The 19,182-nt window shown below is 35.0% G+C and overlaps 1 protein-coding gene across 1 annotated transcript; it reads right to left on the reverse strand.

Moving 5' to 3' along the window:
* Positions 1-507: 507 nt before the first annotated feature.
* Positions 508-18,739, reverse strand: smyd2a (SET and MYND domain containing 2a). The gene is made up of 12 exons (XM_048191813.1): positions 18,344-18,739; positions 16,216-16,279; positions 12,191-12,301; positions 9,610-9,670; positions 9,058-9,182; positions 8,052-8,119; positions 7,868-7,970; positions 7,381-7,491; positions 7,031-7,154; positions 2,880-3,054; positions 2,658-2,766; positions 508-1,197 (listed from the first exon to the last, which is right to left on the reverse strand). The coding sequence occupies exons 1-12, from the start codon at positions 18,514-18,516 to the stop codon at positions 1,114-1,116; spliced, it is 1,308 nt and encodes a 435-aa protein (XP_048047770.1). The 5' UTR covers positions 18,517-18,739; the 3' UTR covers positions 508-1,113.
* Positions 18,740-19,182: the final 443 nt, after the last annotated feature.

The following is a 19,182-nucleotide window of genomic DNA, read 5'->3' on the forward strand; positions in this document are numbered from 1 at the left end:
TTCAAAGAAATTAATCTTGTCCTTAATAATCATATGAAAAGAAAACTCGTTTAATCACGATTGTCTCGTCTGTATAACTGGTGGCATTTGAAACTGGGCCTGAATGCCACAGTAAATGCACCACATGATTTGTGTTTATGTGTAATGATTTCTAATCCCTTGCTGTTATACACTTCTGAATGGTTACACTTCTGTTCCTGTTTGTCTTCCTGAATGCAGTGATCTGGAGGGAGATGAATGGCACCATACTGCTTCCAAAGGGCTCTGCCAAACACGTGCTCTGGGTCATAGCAGATGGTATGAGAGCCATATATGGATTTCATCTCCATGGTTACTGCCAGGGATACAGCACAGCTTATAAAGAGACTTATGACAAAAACAATAGCAGATGATGATGATGATTACAAGTCGTACAATTCAAAGATAAATGTTATTTTGACGCTGGTTGCATGTCTTGATTAAATAGTTTGTATTCCACAAAAAAAAAAGTAAACCATAAAGTCAGAGTTTGTCATAAGGAATTTATTACTTTAGTGTTGTCACATTGAATGTAATTTATTTTGCATGTGGCAGTCTGCATCCTTTTTTTGCCCATGCTACCTGTCAAAATAGCACAATACTAAACAAACAAGAAACATTTAACAAACAAATAAGCAATAATAATAACACTATGAAATGCACGGATTGATTGGAAGTCCAATATCTTAACAGTATCCATTAAATCAGTGCAAAACGATAACCATGCAAACAGACAAGTAAAACAGAGTCACCTTATTGAGAATATATAAATGATTTACATTTGTTGTTAGCTATTGAAAACGATAATATTGTTGCTACATGAGGGGGCAAAATATTGTTAAAAACCTGGCATATATGATATGATTCTTAATTCTTAGCCCTTCTTCTCAGAAAACAGTACAGCACATTTGTTCAAAGTGCAGACAATACAAGCAACAAAGTATCTCAGACCCAGGCCATCTATTTACAAACCCAAAAATCATTTAAATGACATCTCAGATAAACATAATTTTGACATCACTTTGTTTTAATATTCCCCAGGAGAGGTATAAGACACATGCCAGTGTTTGATGCATATTCCTCCATGTGTTCCCATTATTTCTGCTCTTCTATTTCCTTCTTAATCTCAGCGATGTACGGGTGGTCCTTACCGTGGGCAATGTCCATGATTGCAAGAGCCTGTGATAAATTCAGCCACAACAATTTGTAAAGCCTACATGGGTCCAATAGTATTTATAATTCCAGTTTACACCTGGAATTAAGATGCGTTTTGTTCGATCAGATCACAAGTGGATGATGCTAAATACAGGTGTAAACAAGGTTTAAAACATTTTGAGCTCTTCCAAGGGTAGTCGACAACGCATTAGACCGGATTGCTTTCATAGTGTAGATGCTCATGTGGTCAAATGTGTTTGAACTGCCACAAAAGAACGTCTACTCTCCGACAACTGGGAAATATTATGGGAAACACGCCAGCAAGATGGGATTTAAACTTTGTCGGCTGAAGACCCAAGTTTGGTTTGGTTCGAAAAATGTACCAAGCACAATGTTCTCTCACCATTCCTGATTTCTAACACACACTCACAGCATTCAGCATGGTCTTGTGGCTGTCAGAGCAGAAACAAAAGCTTGTATGTTTTTCCATAATCTTCGGTCACGTTCATATGCAAATTGAGTAAGCTTTTTAGAGTACCTCAGGGATGACGTGTTTTTGTAGGCCAACCCGGAAGTTAGCGGCGTACGGGTTGCCTTGATCGAAAGCCTTTGCATTTTCCCATAGACTTTTGGAAAATCGCAAAAAATAAGCTCTGTGTTTAATAAAGCATTATGACACTTGCACGTTTTGTCTATCAAGATAATCTTTACAAGTTAACACAACATTTATACATTATGAAGCCTAAATAAAGTCATCAGATATAAAAAGCTAACAGTAGGCTATAAACAGACTACAGCACACCATTAAACAACTTTATTTAAAAATAAACACTGTGTATGAATACTTATACATTTTTTTTTATGAGAAATGCTGTCCAAATGTCCTGTTTGTCATGATGACGTCTAAAGTCCCCGCCAAAGGAAGTAGTCCCTTTTAGCAACTTGTTTGCAACCACCATTTTTAAGACACAATAAAGGTTTAAAAAAAAATAAATAAAAAAAAATAAGCGGGTTATAACTGGTGTGTTTTATGTCATAGATCAAAACGTGAAAACATTTAGAGGCTTTGTTAACCACAGACCTTATTTCAGGCGATTTAGCAAAAACCCATTAAAAAAACCCATAGACTTTAGGGCAATGGAACCGGAAGTCCTAAAATGCTCGCTTCCTGGTTTTGCCTACAAAAACACGTAATCTCTGAGGTACTCTATTTTATCCATTCGATTGAAAGATCTGAACAAACCCAAACATTTACCCACCCATAGACCCTCCCCTTGAAGAAATCAGGACATAAGTGGTTGAAAGTGGACAAAGGAGATGAATTAAAACACCAGATGTAAACAGGTATGTGTCTCTCTCGACTACTTGTGATCCGATCAAACAAAACTCATCTTAATACCAGGTGCAGACAGGGCCTCAGATTTCAAAAGGACGCCCACATCTAATATTACATTATTATTAGATTAGCACTGCTAACACCTTACCTTCTTTAAAGCTTTAACTCCTTGTGTCTTCTTCTCAAGTCCTAGGTACAATCTTCCAAGTTTCAGGTACATAGATGCCACATTCAGTGAGTAAGGAGGGTAGTGCACACTAGAAAGATAGTGCAGTGGATACTATTAGTAAAGTGGATACACTGTGAGTTCTTTATTATTTGAATTTTAAATTAAAATAAGATGGAAAGACAGCACTGGACACAGCATTACCTGTAGGGATGGATAATTTTCTCGCCATATTTCATTGCCCCGTCCCAATCCTGCATGTAGAGACAGACACCCATTGCCTGATACATCATATGCAGCATGTACACATTGGTTTCAGCAAAGATTGAACCCATTTTCTCCAGGCTTAGTTCACAGATTTCCAGCAGCTCACTGGGGGGTACTTAGGGGTCAAGGAACTTTTAGTCAAAACCACAAATTCAAGATATATACAATACCGTTCAAAAGTTTGAGGTCTGTGAAAAAAGGTGTTGTATACTTACCAAGGCTGCATTTATTTGATTAAGAAAACAGTTAAAACAGTAATATTGTGAAATGTTATAACAACAAGAAATGTCTATTTTTTTTCTTTTTTGTTAATATTTTTTAAAAATGTAATTTATTCATGTGATAGTAAAGCTGAATTTTCAGCAGCCATTACTCCAGTCTTCATGGCACATATTATCCTTCAGAAATCATTCAAATATGCTTTGGTGCTCAAGTACGGAAGAGGATTAGGGCCAAGCAATAATAAAAAAATAAAACCATCTTGAGATTAAACTCGTTAAATTTCGAGAAAAAAGTCGAAATAAAATGTTGAGAATAAACTCGTTAAATTACAAGAAAAATAGTCCAGATAAAATGTTGAGAAAAAAGTCGTTAAATTATGAGAACAAATTCGTAATTTAACGAAACTTTATTCTCAATTTAATTTAATAAATTTCTCAGTTTATTCTCAACATATTATCACGACTTTTTTTCTTGAAATTTAACGACATTTTTCTCATAATTTAATGAATTTGTTCTCGTAATTTAACGACTTTAAAATGTAATTTAACGTCCAGATAAAATGTTGAGAATAAAGTCATTAAATTACGAGAAAAAAGTCCTTAAATTAGGAGAACAAATTCGTAATTTAACGAAACTTTATTCTCAACATTTTATCTCAACCTTTTTTCTCGAAATTTAACGACTTTTTTCTCAATTTAATGAGTTTATTCTCAACATTTTATCTCGACTTTTTTTCTTGAAATTTAACGAATTTGTTCTCGTAATTTAACGACTTTTTTCTCATAATTTAATGACTTTATTCTCAACATTTTATCTCGACTTTTTTCTCGAAATTTAAAGTTTTTTTTCTCGAAATTTAACGAATTTTTTTCTCGTAATTTAACGAGTTTATTCTCAACATTTTATCTCGACTTTTTTCTCGAAATTTAAAGAGTTTTTTTCTCGAAATTTAACGAGTTTTTTTCTCGTAATTTAACGAGTTTATTCTCAATATTTTATCTTGACTTTTTTCTCGAAATTTAACGATTTTTTTTCTAGTAATTTAATGACTTTATTCTCAACATTTTATCTCGACCTTTTTCTCGAAATTTAACGATTTTTTTCTCGTAATTTAACAAGTTTATTCTCAACATTTTATCTAGACTTTTTTCTCGAAATTTAACAACATTTTTCTCATAATTTAACGAATTTGTTCTCGTAATTTAACGACTTTTTTCTCATAATTTAATGACTTTATTCTCAACATTTTCTCGACTTTTTTCTCGAAATTTAACGAGTTTTTTTCTCGTAACTTAACGAGTTTATTCTCAACATTTTATCTCGACTTTTTTCTCGAAATTTAACAAGTTTATTCTCAACATTTCATCTCGACTATTTTCTCGAAATTTAAAGAGTTTTTTTCTCAAAATTTAACGAGTTTTTTTCTCGTAATTTAACGAGTTTATTCTCAACATTTTATCTCGACTTTTTTCTTGAAATTTAACGAGTTTATTCTCAACATTTTATCTCGACCTTTTTCAAGAAATTTAACGAGTTTTTTCTCGTAATTTAATTACTTTATTCTCAACATTTTATCTCGACTTTTTTCTCGAAATTTAACGAGTTTTTTTCTCGTAATTTAACGAGTTTATTCTTAACATTTTATCTCGACTTTTTTCTCGAAATTTAAAGAGTTTTTTTCTCGAAATTTAACGAGTTTATTCTCAACATTTTATTTCGACTTTCTCGAAATTTAAAGAGTTTTTTTCTCGAAATTTAACGAGTTTATTCTCAACATTTTATCTCGACACTTTTCTTGAAATTTAACGAGTTTATTCTCAACATTTTATCTCGACCTTTTTCTCGAAATTTAACGAGTTTTTTCTCGTAATTTAATTACTTTATTCTCAACATTTTATCTCGACTTTTTTCTCGAAATTTAACGAGTTTTTTTCTCGTAATTTAATTACTTTATTCTCAACATTTTATCTCGACCTTTTTCAAGAAATTTAAAGTTTTTTTTCTCGAAATTTAACAAGTTTATTCTCAACATTTTATCTCGACTTTTTTCTCGAAATTTAAAGAGTTTTTTTCTCGAAATTTAACGAGTTTTTTTCTCGTAATTTAACGAGTTTATTCTCAACATTTTATCTCGACTTTTTTCTTGAAATTTAATGAGTTTATTCTCAACATTTTATCTCGACCTTTTTCTCGAAATTTAACGAGTTTTTTCTCGTAATTTAATGAGTTTATTCTCAACATTTTATCTCGACTTTTTTCTCGAAATTTAACGAGTTTTTTTCTCGTAATTTAATGAGTTTATTCTTAACATTTTATCTCGACTTTTTTCTCGAAATTTAAAGAGTTTTTTTCTCGAAATTTAACGAGTTTATTCTCAACATTTTATCTCGACTTTTTTCTTGAAATTTAATGAGTTTATTCTCAACATTTTATCTCGACCTTTTTCTCGAAATTTAACGAGTTTATTCTCAACATTTTATCTCGACTTTTTTCTCGAAATTTTACGAGTTTATTCTCAACATTTTATCTCGACTTTTTTCTTGAAATTTAATGAGTTTATTCTCAACATTTTATCTCGACCTTTTTCTCGAAATTTAATGAGTTTATTCTCAACATTTTATCTCGACCTTTTTCTCGTAATTTAACGAGTTTATTCTCAACATTTTATCTCGACTTTTTTCTTGAAATTTAATGAGTTTATTCTCAACATTTTATCTCGACCTTCTTCTCGAAATTTAATGAGTTTTTTCTCGTAATTTAATTACTTTATTCTCAACATTTTATCTCGACTTTTTTCTCGAAATTTAACGAGTTTTTTTCTCGTAATTTAATTACTTTATTCTCAACATTTTATCTCGACCTTTTTCAAGAAATTTAACGAGTTTTTTCTCGTAATTTAATTACTTTATTCTCAACATTTTATCTCGACTTTTTTCTCGAAATTTAACGAGTTTTTTTCTCGTAATTTAACGAGTTTATTCTCAACATTTTATCTCGACTTTTTTCTCGAAATTTAAAGTTTTTTTCTCGAAATTTAACAAGTTTATTCTCAACATTTTATCTCGACTTTTTTCTCGAAATTTAACGAGTTTTTTTCTCGTAATTTAACGAGTTTATTCTCAACATTTTATCTCGACTTTTTTCTTGAAATTTAATGAGTTTATTCTCAACATTTTATCTCGACCTTTTTCTCGAAATTTAACGAGTTTTTTCTCGTAATTTAATTACTTTATTCTCAACATTTTATCTCGACTTTTTTCTCAAAATTTAACGAGTTTTTTTCTCGTAATTTAACGAGTTTATTCTCAACATTTTATCTCGACTTTTTTCTCGAAATGTAATGAGTTTTTTTCTCGTAATTTAATGAGTTTATTTTCAACATTTTATCTTGACCTTTTTCTCGAAATTTAACAAGTTTTTTCTCAAAATTTAACAACTTTAATCTCGAGATGGTTTTATTTTTTTATTATTGCTTGGCCCTAATCCTCTTCCATACTCAAGAAACATTTCTTATTATACATGTTTAAAACAGTTTGTAGATATTATTTTATAACTTTGCATCCTTGCTGAATAAAAACATTAATATATATAATATACTGACAAAATGGGGGCTTTGGGTTACAAAGGTTAAGAACTACTGATCTGCTCAGTCTACATTTTATCAGACCTTTTCAAGCAATTGTGACTTTTTAAAAAACACTAGTGTATGTTTTGTGACACAGTATATCTCAAAGGTTAGTATGGCTTCATCAAGTGGAGACTAAAAATATCTCACTGCCCCTGGATTGCTCCATATTCAAAACATCCCACAATAGCACAGACAGAATTATAAAGAATATAAAAGAGAAAAGGCCAATGAAGGATATTTTTGTAGTGCTTTGCTCTCCTGAACTCCTCAATGACATTTCTGGCATACATGACCATCTGTGTGATTTCCTCATCCTCTGGAGGTGTGCTAAGCTTCTGACGGATCTCCATTTTGGCTTTGTCCTAAATAAAAAATAAAAAAAGGTGTTATTCAACATATATCGACGTGAGTTCCCTTATTAGTGTCTTAATTTTTTTTCATACTGTTATTACCTATTTTAACATGCTCCAAAAAACAGACACAAAAAAAACGATAAGGTCCAACCAGCTGAAATTAATAGTCTCTATGCCTTTCTACATCATAACTCATTTAGACCTGTATTTGAAAACCGGTTAAAATGACACTTACCTTTGATTTAGAGGTGCATTCTTTACAGTCACAGTTGAAGAAGTAAGAATCTCTCAACCGTTCAGTTCTATCCTCTGTTGGATACAGGAGGTCAATGTAGCTGTTGAAGATCTATTCCAGAGAAACAAAGAGAACTGTCACACAATATACAATATGCAATTAAATTAATAATGAGATGATTATGCAATACTTATAGGTAATGGATGTCAGAATTCAATACTGACTTGTCAGCTAATACTGCATTTTACATGAACATTTCACATTACAATTTAATGACAATGATTATGATGCTAAATAATAAACAACAAAGGCTTCCTGAATATGACACAATGACAAATCATATGAGGTCTGGCCAGTCAGTAAAGACATGAAAATTTAGCATTACCTTAAGTGTAATATTTTAGTTATTGTTTGCGAATAAATAGTGACAAGACAAGCAGCAATACACGTTACCATGAAGAACAAGAAAAACGTGGCCCTGTCCTACCTCTTCTCCAGGGTTGATCTCCTGCACCGCTCTCACCTCGGCCACTGTGCCTTTATACGTCACAATCACGTTTGGACTACAACTGTGGTTCATCAGAGCAACACTACCAGAAAGACATTCTATTACCATCAAGTACTTCATATATTGTGGTCAAGGCAGTGGTTTGGATTTCTCTGAGACTTACTCTGGAAATACAGCAGAACCCAAATGAGACAGCTCCTCATCTTCAATGGTGAAGCCATTACAATTCACCTGTGATGTAAAAAGGAGGAATTAGCATGTGGCTGAGATAGTCCAAGTGCCTGAAACATTTCACGGAGAATGAATGAGTGTCTACGCTACGAAAGCAATTCGGTTGAATGCGTTTTTGATTACCTCTGGTAGTGGTCGAAAGTGGACGAGCTCAAAACGTTTTAGACCCCGTTTACACTTGTATTTAAAGGGGCTCTCTGTAGGAATGACACCCAGTGTTCAAAATAGGTACTGCAGTCCAAATTCAAAATATTGTTTGGCCTGCCCCCTCGTTCAAAGACTCGGGTTGCCAGCTTTTATATATATTATATATATATATATTATATATTTTATATCCATATTAGGGTATTTTTATGCTTTATTAAAGTAAAAATCTTACATAGAGCCCCTTTAACATCGATTCACTTTTATCACATCTTTTTTTCCCATACAGTGAAAATTAAGTCGGTCATTCTCTTTATTGTTTACCCAAAAATGAGAATTCATGTTGTTCTAAATATGACTGACTCTCTTCTGTAGAACATAAAGAGATATTTTGAAGAATATTGGTAACTAAACATTTTGGTTATGATTGACTTTGAAAACACTAATATATTTCTCAAAATATCTAAAGTATATAATATATAAAGTAAATCATACAGATTTTACAGGCCGAGTAAATGGTGAGAATTTTCCTTTTTGGGGTGAACTAAAATAAACCTAGTATAAATTTTATAAAAATATATTTAATTTATATTTCATAAGGTATGAATTCATGCATTCATTAATATAGGCAATATATAGGCAAATACTTCAATTTATTCCTTGCTTTACCACACTGTTACATTGGTGCACATACGTGAAAATGAATAAATAGTATTCCTCTCTCTTTGTTCATTCAGTGAAAAACATGCAGAGCCCCAAAACTATACGGAAATCAAAATCACAGCCAACTTTACCTGAGCGAAGAGTTCGGTAAGTGCTGCATTATCAGGAAAATCAAGATGCCGGGAGTAAAAGTGGTGTAGCGCAGCAATGTCTGTATCATTCATTTCATTCTTCTCATTATCCAACTTGTCCAGATCTGACAAACATTGTACAGAAAAGGCAATTAACATTCCATCTCCAAAAAGACTCCAGTCTTACATTGTTAAGGTTATGTCACAACTTTGAATATCAGCTTTGAATATCAGGACAATAGCAGTAATAGCTCTCTTTTCATCAAAGCATACAATGTCTGACATTTTTTTTATCATTTAATTGTCACGTGGCTCCACCAGTTCAGACACAGACAAAGACTTCAAGGCCTACTCTAGGCGTTATATCTGAGACAGCTGTTAAGGGTCATTAAACACGTGTGGAAAGTCACCAGCCTTATACCCACTTCAACTTCAAACCCCCTTTTAAGCAAAAGAGACAGACTTTGCATTTTTTTTTTTTTTTTTTTTTTTTTTTTTTACACCTTATAAAGGATATTGTTTGGCTCACTCAGAGAACAACTAGACACTTACGTGCTTCTAATTCTCTGAGAGTCAACACTCTTTCTGAAGCAGTACTTTCTGTCTGGCACTTCTGGAAAACAAGAAAATGTTTAAAAGTTAGATGTGACATAACCCTCGCAAACTGTCAAACATGCAAAACAAAACCGTGTTTCAGTGTTTGATAAGACCTAACAGTTTTCCGGCCAACTGTCTAACAGACACATGCTGTGTGACACAAAGCGCCATGTGTCGGCTGAGTGAGTCACGGAGTGCTGCCGGGCCTGACGCATTCAGGAAAAACACATCCATAAAAAAACACATGGTAGCACCATATGTGCCAGAGCAGCACTGAAAATGCTACATCTAAATCTAAACTTAGACCAAATCATCAGCTGTGCACTAGATTGTACCGATTCTTTAAATTACTGAATATTCCTATTGGTGACCTTTGCATCAGCGTGTTCAAAAAAGGAAAACTCATCTGTGTTTTCACACCTGTGAAGGTTAATCATCTGAACAACGTAACAGGTGCAGCAGATAGAGCCGAGTTCCTTCAGACTCCCCCTTGATAAATGCTGTCTTCATAGGCAACATATGGAGGTAGGAAGGCAACTAGGCACATCTAAATCCAATGTTTGTGTAAACAGCCTGTCTACTGAAATTCCTTGATCTGGTTGGATTCTGAAGAGAGATGTGTGCAGTCTTCACAGCCCATGATCTCAACTTCAGGCGCATGAATAAAAATCCCATTGAATGAAGTGGCTAAAAGGGGGAATGTCTGTTTTTTTTCATGTTTATTCATTTCTAAAACAATTTAGATCATTGAAAAATTATAAGAACTTAAATGACTGTTCAAGTTTCAGTAAGAAATGAATAATTTTATTCAAAAAGAACTCATTTCATTGATCAAAAGTAATTATAAAGACATTTATGATGTTATAAAAGGTTTCTATTTCAAATAAATGCTGTTCTTATTAGCTTTCTATTTGTCAAAGAAACCTGAAAAAATATATTACTGTTTATACAAAAGTATTAAGCAGCACAACTATTTTCAACACAGATGATAATAATAATAAATATTTCTTGAGCATCAAATCAGCCTATTAGAATGATTTCTGAAGGATCATGTGACACTGAAGACTGGAGTAACGATGCTGAAAATTCAGCTTTGTTTTCACAGGAAAAAAAAAACATTTTAAAATACATTAAAATAGAAAAAAGTCATTTTAATATTATTTGTTACAATATTACTGTTTGGTCACACTTCAGATTAGGCTCCAATTCTCACTATGGACCCTTTTCACGGACTGTAATGACACATTGTAAGGGTCATGAGCATCGTAAATCTTTACGAAAATATAAAAAACCAAAGTTTAAAGTAATTAGTTAATAGTGAGAAGTGGACCCTTTCTTATCAAATACATGCAACCTTGATGAGCATAAGAGATTTATATATAAAAAAAAACAAAATTAGAGATTTTAAAAACATTATAAATTGACCCAGAGCAAGCTGCCTCTTCTCTATACCCTCTATAACATATACTACTTTTTCAAAGCATTCAGAGAAAAATGTATCAATGTCTTTTATATACAGTTGCCGAGTCTGAAGGCACTGCGAACATTCAAACTACTGAAATGGCACTTAAAAAAAAACTCACATAATTGGCAGGTGAGGAATGTGAAAGCACTAGACCTCTCTTACTCTCTGAACTGAAGTACTCATGAGTAGAGTGGCTGTAGCTATAGACATTATTACAGCAGACCAGCTGGAGAGCTGCCTCCTCAACATACTTCCACAGCCAAAAAACGTTTTAAGATCTAACAGGCAGTATAGATCTAGAAGAGAATAAAATGTACTGTAATTACTACTCTACAAGTAAATTCACTGTAAATATCCACCTAGCGTGTTAGTAGGCAAAATAATAATTGCATTTAGTACATGAGCATGAAAAGTTACCAGGAAATAGGTGACTTCAGAGCACGGTAACTAAAACTATTAAAAACATTTTAGTTAACTGAAATAAAGCTGAAATACAGTAAAAAGGTAACACTTTACAATAAGGTTCATTAGTTAACATTAGTTAACTACATTAGTTAACATGAACTAATAATGAACTGCACTTCTACAGCATTTATTAATCTTTGTTAATGTTAGTTAATGCACTATGAACTAACATGAACAAACAACGAACAACTGTATTTTCAACTAACGTTAACGAAGATTAGTAAATACAATAATAAATGTATTGTTCAAGGTTAGTTCATGTTAGTTAATACATTAACTAATGTTTATCTAATGAACCTTATTGTAAAGTGTTACCAGTAAAATTGATATGATGAAAAACTTCAATGAACATTAGAAATGACACCTTGGCAACAAACTAAACTAAAAAAAATTTGAAATACTAAAACTGAAATAAAAATAAAATAAAAGGCTACATTTTATATATATATATATATATATATATATATATATATATATATATATATATATATATATATATATATATATATATATATATATATATATAAAATAAAGTTACTAATAAAATAGATCATTCAAAACAATTTAAAAATACTATAATAGTACTATAAACCAGGTCATTCTCACCTGTTTCAGGATTATTCTGGCGACCAGTCGTACTGTTTCTGATGGACACCAGTTCTCTCCATATGCACACATGGCTGAGCACTCCAGCTTGTGCATGGGCCAGTCTCCTCTCTGAGGGAAGGACAAGGTCATGGTTTATTTTCACACAAACTGGAAACATATAGCATATTTTCATATTCCATAGACAGATCATGCCATATACTCCAACAAACAACATAACACTTAAAGCTGAATAAAACCCAGCATGAAGGGTCACAGCTCTTCTTTTTGAGATGATATGCTTTTGATATAACCGATCGCACGTCGGCTCGCTTCCGTTTGATGAGTCATGCTTTCAAATTGAATGAAACCTCAAGGCGAATACGAGAGTTCCTGAGAGATAAGACTTTGAATTAGTCTCGCCCTGCCTCACAGGCTACTGGGCGACGAATAAACTGAATCCTGTTTTCTGGCGAGCAAACAGAAACTGATCCCTAATGCGTTTGAGATGGATTGTCATAGCAACAGCGCAGCCAGAACGTCTTCCAGGCAGCTCAATTTAGGAATAGAGCACCAACCAAGTCCCTTAAAATAAACAGGCTACACTGATTTGCTCTATGATGACTGCTTAAATTATATTGGTTTGCTGTTCTTTTTTTTTTTTTACTTTTGCATTTTATATTTAAATGGACAACAGTGTGTAATTTCTTTGCCAGAGGCAGACATTTGTAGCTTCACTTTCTGAAGTGTAAATTCTGTCATCATTTACTCACCCTCATGTCGTTCCATTCATCAAACACAAATGACGATATTTTAATGAAAACTGAGAGATTTCTTTCCCTCCATTGACCGCTACGCAAATACCACATTGACGCTTCATAAAAAGATTGTAAAACTAATCCATATGAATTGAGCGGTTTAGTCCAAATTTTCTGAAGAGACTCGATCACTTTATATGATGAACATTGAATTTAGTCTTTTATTCGCATATAAACATTCATCAAGACACACATCAGTTGTGATAAACGGAAACTCAAGTAAGCTTGCTTGACGTGTGAGAACCAATAGCCGCTTTTCCACTGTCGGGCCAGTGCGAGCCAGGGCCAACAGCGTGCCGGGCTGGGCCTATGGCCACAGACCTTAGGCACCGAGGCCAAAATCAACTTGCGTTTCCACTGTTGGTCCGCTAGCTCTGCAGCGCTGATCTAAAAACCGCCCTTAAACACATCTCCCTTGATCAAACGTCACACAACCCAACCCATTTCAGCGTGTAGACCATCACCTGACTACGATTAGCTCCGCCTTTCACCTCGACCGGGCCTCAAGCCCCAGCTGGCCAGCTTTGGACCAAGGTTTTCGGCGGGCCGAAAAACCCGTGCCTTTGGCACCGAGGAAGCACCGAAGAGGCGCGATCAAGCCCCGGAAGTGACAGTGGAAACACGACCAGCCCTGGCACGCACTAGCACGCCCGCCTTTGGCCCGGCAGTGGAAACGCGGCTAATGAGGTTCATTCTCCTGTTACGCAGCACATTTGAGCCTTAGCGAGAACCAATGAGGATCATTCTTGTGTTACGCAGCACATTTGAGCCTTAGCGAGGACCAATGAAGTTCATTCTCGTGTTACGCAGCACGTTTGAGCTTCTGCAAGAACCAATGAGGTTCATTCTCGTGTTACGCAGCACATTTGAGCCTTAGCGAGAACCAATGAGGATCATTCTTGTGTCACGCAGCACATTTGAGCCTTAGCGAGAACCAATGAAGTTCATTCTCATGTTACGCAGCACATTTGAGCCTTAGCGAGAACCAATGAGGTTCATTCTTGTGTCACGCAGCACGTTTGAGTTTCTGAGAGAACCGATGAGGTTCATTCTCGTGTTACGCAGCACGTTTGAGCTTCTGCAAGAACCAATAAGGTTCATTCTCATGTTACGCAGCACGTTTGAGCTTCCGCGAGAACCAATAAGGTTCATTCTCATGTGTCACACAACACGTTTGAGTTTCTGCGAGAACCAATGAGGTTCATTCTCGTGTTACGCAGCACGTTTGAGCTTCTGCAAGAACCAATAAGGTTCATTCTTGTGTCACACAACACGTTTGAGTTTCTGCGAGAACCAATGAGGTTCATTCTCGTGTTATGCAGCACGTTTGAGCTTCCACAAGAATCAATGAGGTTTGTTCTCGCACATCAAGCAGGTTTGGTTGAGCTTCTGTTTATGTTTGTTGATCAATGAATATATGTGAATAAAAGCCTAAATTCAAAGCAAGGATCCACAGAAGAACAAGCTTGAATGGGAACAGCGTAAAGCCATATTATGATGGATGGGCTGATTCTAATGCAACAACTTGTAGGACACACAAAAACAGCAGGGACAAGAGAAGGTGGTAGAGTGCAAATGGATTATTGATGAGATTTATTTTCTGTGCTGGATTTTCGACTCACCAGCAATAACCAATTACAGAGCTGTCATTCTGGCTGTGGTTTCTACAGATCACGATTCCTGTTCTCCATCCTGGATCCTAAATAAGGAATTGAGTCAACTGTGCTTTCTCTTATGCAAAGTTTATGAGATGAAATAAATATTTTAAAGCCTTTTAGAGAAGTTAAAAGTAGAAATATGAATTGTGTTGATAGGAGAAATTCAATTCAAATTATTGTATTACAATACAATAATTAATATTACAATTCAAATGTTTGAGGCTGATAAGATTGTTTTTAGTATTTTTTTAAAGAAGTCTCTTATGTTCAAGGCTGCATTTATTTGTTTAAAACAGTAATATTGTGAAATGTTATTACAATAATAAAAAAATATTTCCCATTTTAATTTTAAAACGTAATTTATTCCTGTGTTGGCAAAGTTGAATTTTCATTACTCATTCATAAATCATTCAAATATGTTATTTAGTGCTCAAAAACATTTCTTATTATTTACACATTTTGATTAATTTAATGCATCGTTGCTGAATAAAACAATTAACCAATGATCCCTGTTCACAAAGATCCGTGAAAATGACAAAAAATGCCGCATTATTCATGCCAGGCCAGTAGGTGGTGATGTCACGTTGTGCATTACGTCATCGTTTTCTCAAATTTGCGTTTTTGTAGTTTACACAGAGACGATAATGTAACGTTTTCAAAAACGTGCATTTTGAAACCCGCTTTAAAATGTTAGCATTTTCAGGCCCCCAAAACTGCGTTGTCGTGTAAATGAACGGCCAAAACACATAAAAACTCTTCAGTTTTCAGTTGAAAATGGTGTCGTGTAAAAAGCCCCTTGTATACTTAAACCCCCGGTTTCACAGACAAGGCTTAAGCCAAGTCTCAGACTAAAATGCATGTTTGAGCCGTTTTAACTGAAAGCAACTTGCACTGACATAACTTAAAATATGTCAATGCCATTGTTTTCTCAAGATGCACACCAGTAATGTTTTTTTCTAAAGCACGTTCAGAAATGTCCTAATTGAACTAAGGCCTAATTCTGGCTTAACTGTATAGCATACTGTTCAGCATCCTGTTCAGCATCCCTACACCCTAAATATGATTTGAAGAATGGATGGATCAAGACTAGTCTCAGATATGCAGCAAAGGGTGGTTGATTTGTCAAGGTTCTGCATTGCTATCACAAAGGCTGCAGATTTGATTCCAGGTAAAGTGAGTGCATCAACTATGGAGTTCATTCTGAGACTATGCTACCCTGGCTCATACACAGGAAAAGCACTTCAACTAGCGGTGCTCCAGTGGGACCATCCTCACAATTAGAGCACTGTAGTGTAAGTACTAAGTGTAGAGAAAAAAAAGCTCTAATATATGCTGACAGAGCAAAATGAACTTTATGAAACAGAGCATTATGGCCGTGGCTTCTGATTGGTCAATACAGCATTCCAGCGTAACATTCCACAATACTGTATGTTTCTGTGTTCTACAGCATATATAATGGGTGAGCAAATAATGACAGAATTTTCATTTTTTTTAGGTGAACTATTTCTGAGCAAATCCACAGAGATTATGAAGTCACTTCCTTCAACCAAAAGCACAAACACAGACTTACCTGACACTCTACATTGCAGTAATAGGCTTGTTTACATTTTCCACACTTCGACAGCCCTTCTCTCCTGTGAATGAAATGACAAATAGTTTTATTTTTAGATGATCCTTCAGCATGCCTCTATTTTTCTCTGTGTTAAAAATAATGACAATTCTCATTCATTTACCCTTATGTCTTTTAAAAACCGATTCTACTTTCATTTTTCCATAGAGCATAAAAGATGTTTACCACAATAACAATTAACTTTTTATTGACTGCATCTTATTGAAAGTATTGGAGTATGTCATTCGCTCTAAAGATCACCCAAAAATGAAAATCTTGTTATCATTTACTCACCCTTCTATCATTCCAAACCTGTATGACTTTTTTTAAATAGATATTTAAAAAAAGAATACAGGTAATAACTACACAGTTTTGGTTACTACTGACTCTGAAGACCCTGAGATATTTCTAAAAATATCTTCATGTTCCACAGAAATAAGTCATTCTTAAAGTTTTTAAAAAGTGAGTAAATGATGACAATGTCCATTTTAGGGGACCCATTATGCCTCTTTTCACAAGATGTAATACAAGTCTCTGGTGTCCGTAGAATGTGTCTGTGAAGTTTCAGCTCAAAATACTTCACAGATAATTTATTATAGCTTGTCAAATATGCCCCTATTTAGAGTGTGAGCAAAAACACACCATTTTTGTGTGTGTCCCTTTAAATGCAAATGAGCTGCTACTCCCTTGGCCTGCTTTCCAGAAGAGGGCGGAGCTTTTGTGCTTCAGTTGCTCAACAACAACAAAGCTGAAGAATCTCACGACCACAAAATGAGGACTGTCAGAAACGGTGTTAAGCCTTACATTGTTCAAACCGGAGTCGGACACTGATGGAGAGACTCAGGAAGAAGTTACAACCTTTAGAATGCATCTGGACGTTTCTGAATGGTTAGTGGATAAATTTATGTAGTTGCTGTGGAGTTGATTCAACTCATCGACTAGCATGTGCCGCCATGTTAATCTTTTGTGCAAATCCAGCATTGAATTGACCCTTATTTGTGAAGCAGTCCGGCATAAAATGACGGCATGGCAAAAACACTCTACTACAACAACTCTTCCTCTTCTGTAAAGCAGCCCAACATGGCCTCACCCCCTTTGTTGTGTGTTCTCGGGGGCAGGGTTTATGTAAATTTTGGGGTTTGTGATGTCAACAACCCGGGAAGAAGCTCGTTGTAGTCCCTACCAGCTGCTTGTTGTAGTCCTTAAAAAGCGTTATCTCCTATTGCACTGAATTTTGAGCGTCGCAACTGCAGATGTTGTTTATGCTCAAACAGCAACATTACACACTAACTAAAGTTAAACGAGTGAAATCATAATCAACCACCCCTTTAAACCACTTGATTCATATGGATGTCTTACATTTTGAAGCATCAAAGTTTAGGTTACCTGGACTTTTCAAAGGAGAAACAGAAATCTCTCAGTAACCATTAAAAATATCTTAATTTGTTCTTATAGTTGTGGAATGACATGAGGGTGTTGTTTTCACCAGAAGGTCCGGTTATGACATTTTGATAAAACATTCTGAAATATCATTAAAAATTAAACATATGCAAGGATAAATCGTTCACAATAAGATCTATACCACAGGATGTACTCAAATGCATCATACCAAAAGCTCTCATTTAAGTCCATAATATAATTATTTACATTATCCTGAGTTTACATATGCTTCATCTTGTGGATTTGTCTAGTCTAGAAGATCAACATCACACACGCCTCCTGTACAAATTTACAGACCGACTGCCTGGAAAGAGAGATTTCACCGAACATTCATCCACAGCCCTCACTGGCCGTGTTGGAGGTGCATCTAAAGTGGGTCACCCTTCACAGTGCGTGACCCAGCTGCATTTAAACACAGAAAATAGAAAGCATGTGCCAGCCATCTTTAAGAGGGATCAGCCTTGTAGTGAATGCAGATTACCTGCCTATGAAATATGTCATGACAAAAACAAAGTTGAACAAGAACTATTATAAAAGTTAATAATTATTATTATTATGCTTTTAAAGGTGTACGTGCACGCATTGTCACATGCAACATCCGTACACAAAGACACAAAGTGTCAGACGTGGACTTATAAGGAGCGCTGACCTGGTAAAGCAGCATTCGCAGTGTCCGCCTCTCTCGTTCACTGTTAGCACGTAAGCATACGCCGGACAGGCGAACACTAGATCACCAACTTTGAATTGTTTAGTGGCTTTGAGTCCCCGGCCTTTACCGGGGCTCAGAAATCTTTCAGTACCCTCAATTCCCTCGGTTTTCATTGCTCTTGACCTGCTGCTCGCGTGTCACGCTTGCTTGCACTCGTCAGAAAGTGGTATCTCGGTCTCAATCGGTTTTGTTAGTGACTGCGGCAAGTGTAGCGACGCCACTGTCACACCACATGTTCGGCGAAAAGACTCCGAAAAACGAGCTGCACCAGCAGACAGGCGGCTTACAGCAATGCCCCACACACCCAGCGGTCCTAAAGCCCGTCCGCGAGCAGCGTCCACACCACCGACCGACCTCGATATTTGGCTTCATGGCGCCATCGTGTGATTATCAGGGGAAAACGAGCCACATGAAATAAAAAAAATGACAATTATTACTTCAAATGAAAATTTCCTGATAATTTACTCACCCCCATGTCATCCTAGATGTTCATGTCTGTCTTTCTTCAGTCGAAAAGAAATTAAGGTTTTTGATGAAAACATTCCAGGATTTTTCTCCTTATAGTGGACTTCAATGGAGCCCAAACGGTTGAAGGTCAAAATTACAGTTTCATTGCAGCTTCAAAGCATTCTACACAATCCCAGATGAAGAATAAGGGTCTTATCTAGAGAAACCATCGCTCAATTTCTAAAAAAAATAAATAAAAAATACAAATTATATACGTTTTAACCATAAATGCTCATCTTGAACTAGCTCTCTTCTTCTTCTCTATTAGAATT

The sequence above is a fragment of the Megalobrama amblycephala genome, linkage group LG5 (assembly GCF_018812025.1).
Source record: "Megalobrama amblycephala isolate DHTTF-2021 linkage group LG5, ASM1881202v1, whole genome shotgun sequence".
NCBI classification, from domain to species: Eukaryota; Metazoa; Chordata; class Actinopteri; order Cypriniformes; family Xenocyprididae; genus Megalobrama; species Megalobrama amblycephala.

Coding starts and splice junctions, on each gene's coding strand:
- smyd2a (XM_048191813.1), bottom strand. CDS start 18,516: ATGAAAACCGAGGGAATTGAGGGTACTGAAAGATTTCTGAGCCCCGGT. Junction 12,302..16,215: donor ACTGCAATGTAGAGTGTCAG/GTAAGTCTGTGT, acceptor TCCTTCCCTCAG/AGAGGAGACTGGCCCATGCA. Junction 7,971..8,051: donor GGTTCTGCTGTATTTCCAGA/GTAAGTCTCAGA, acceptor TCTTTCTGGTAG/TGTTGCTCTGATGAACCACA.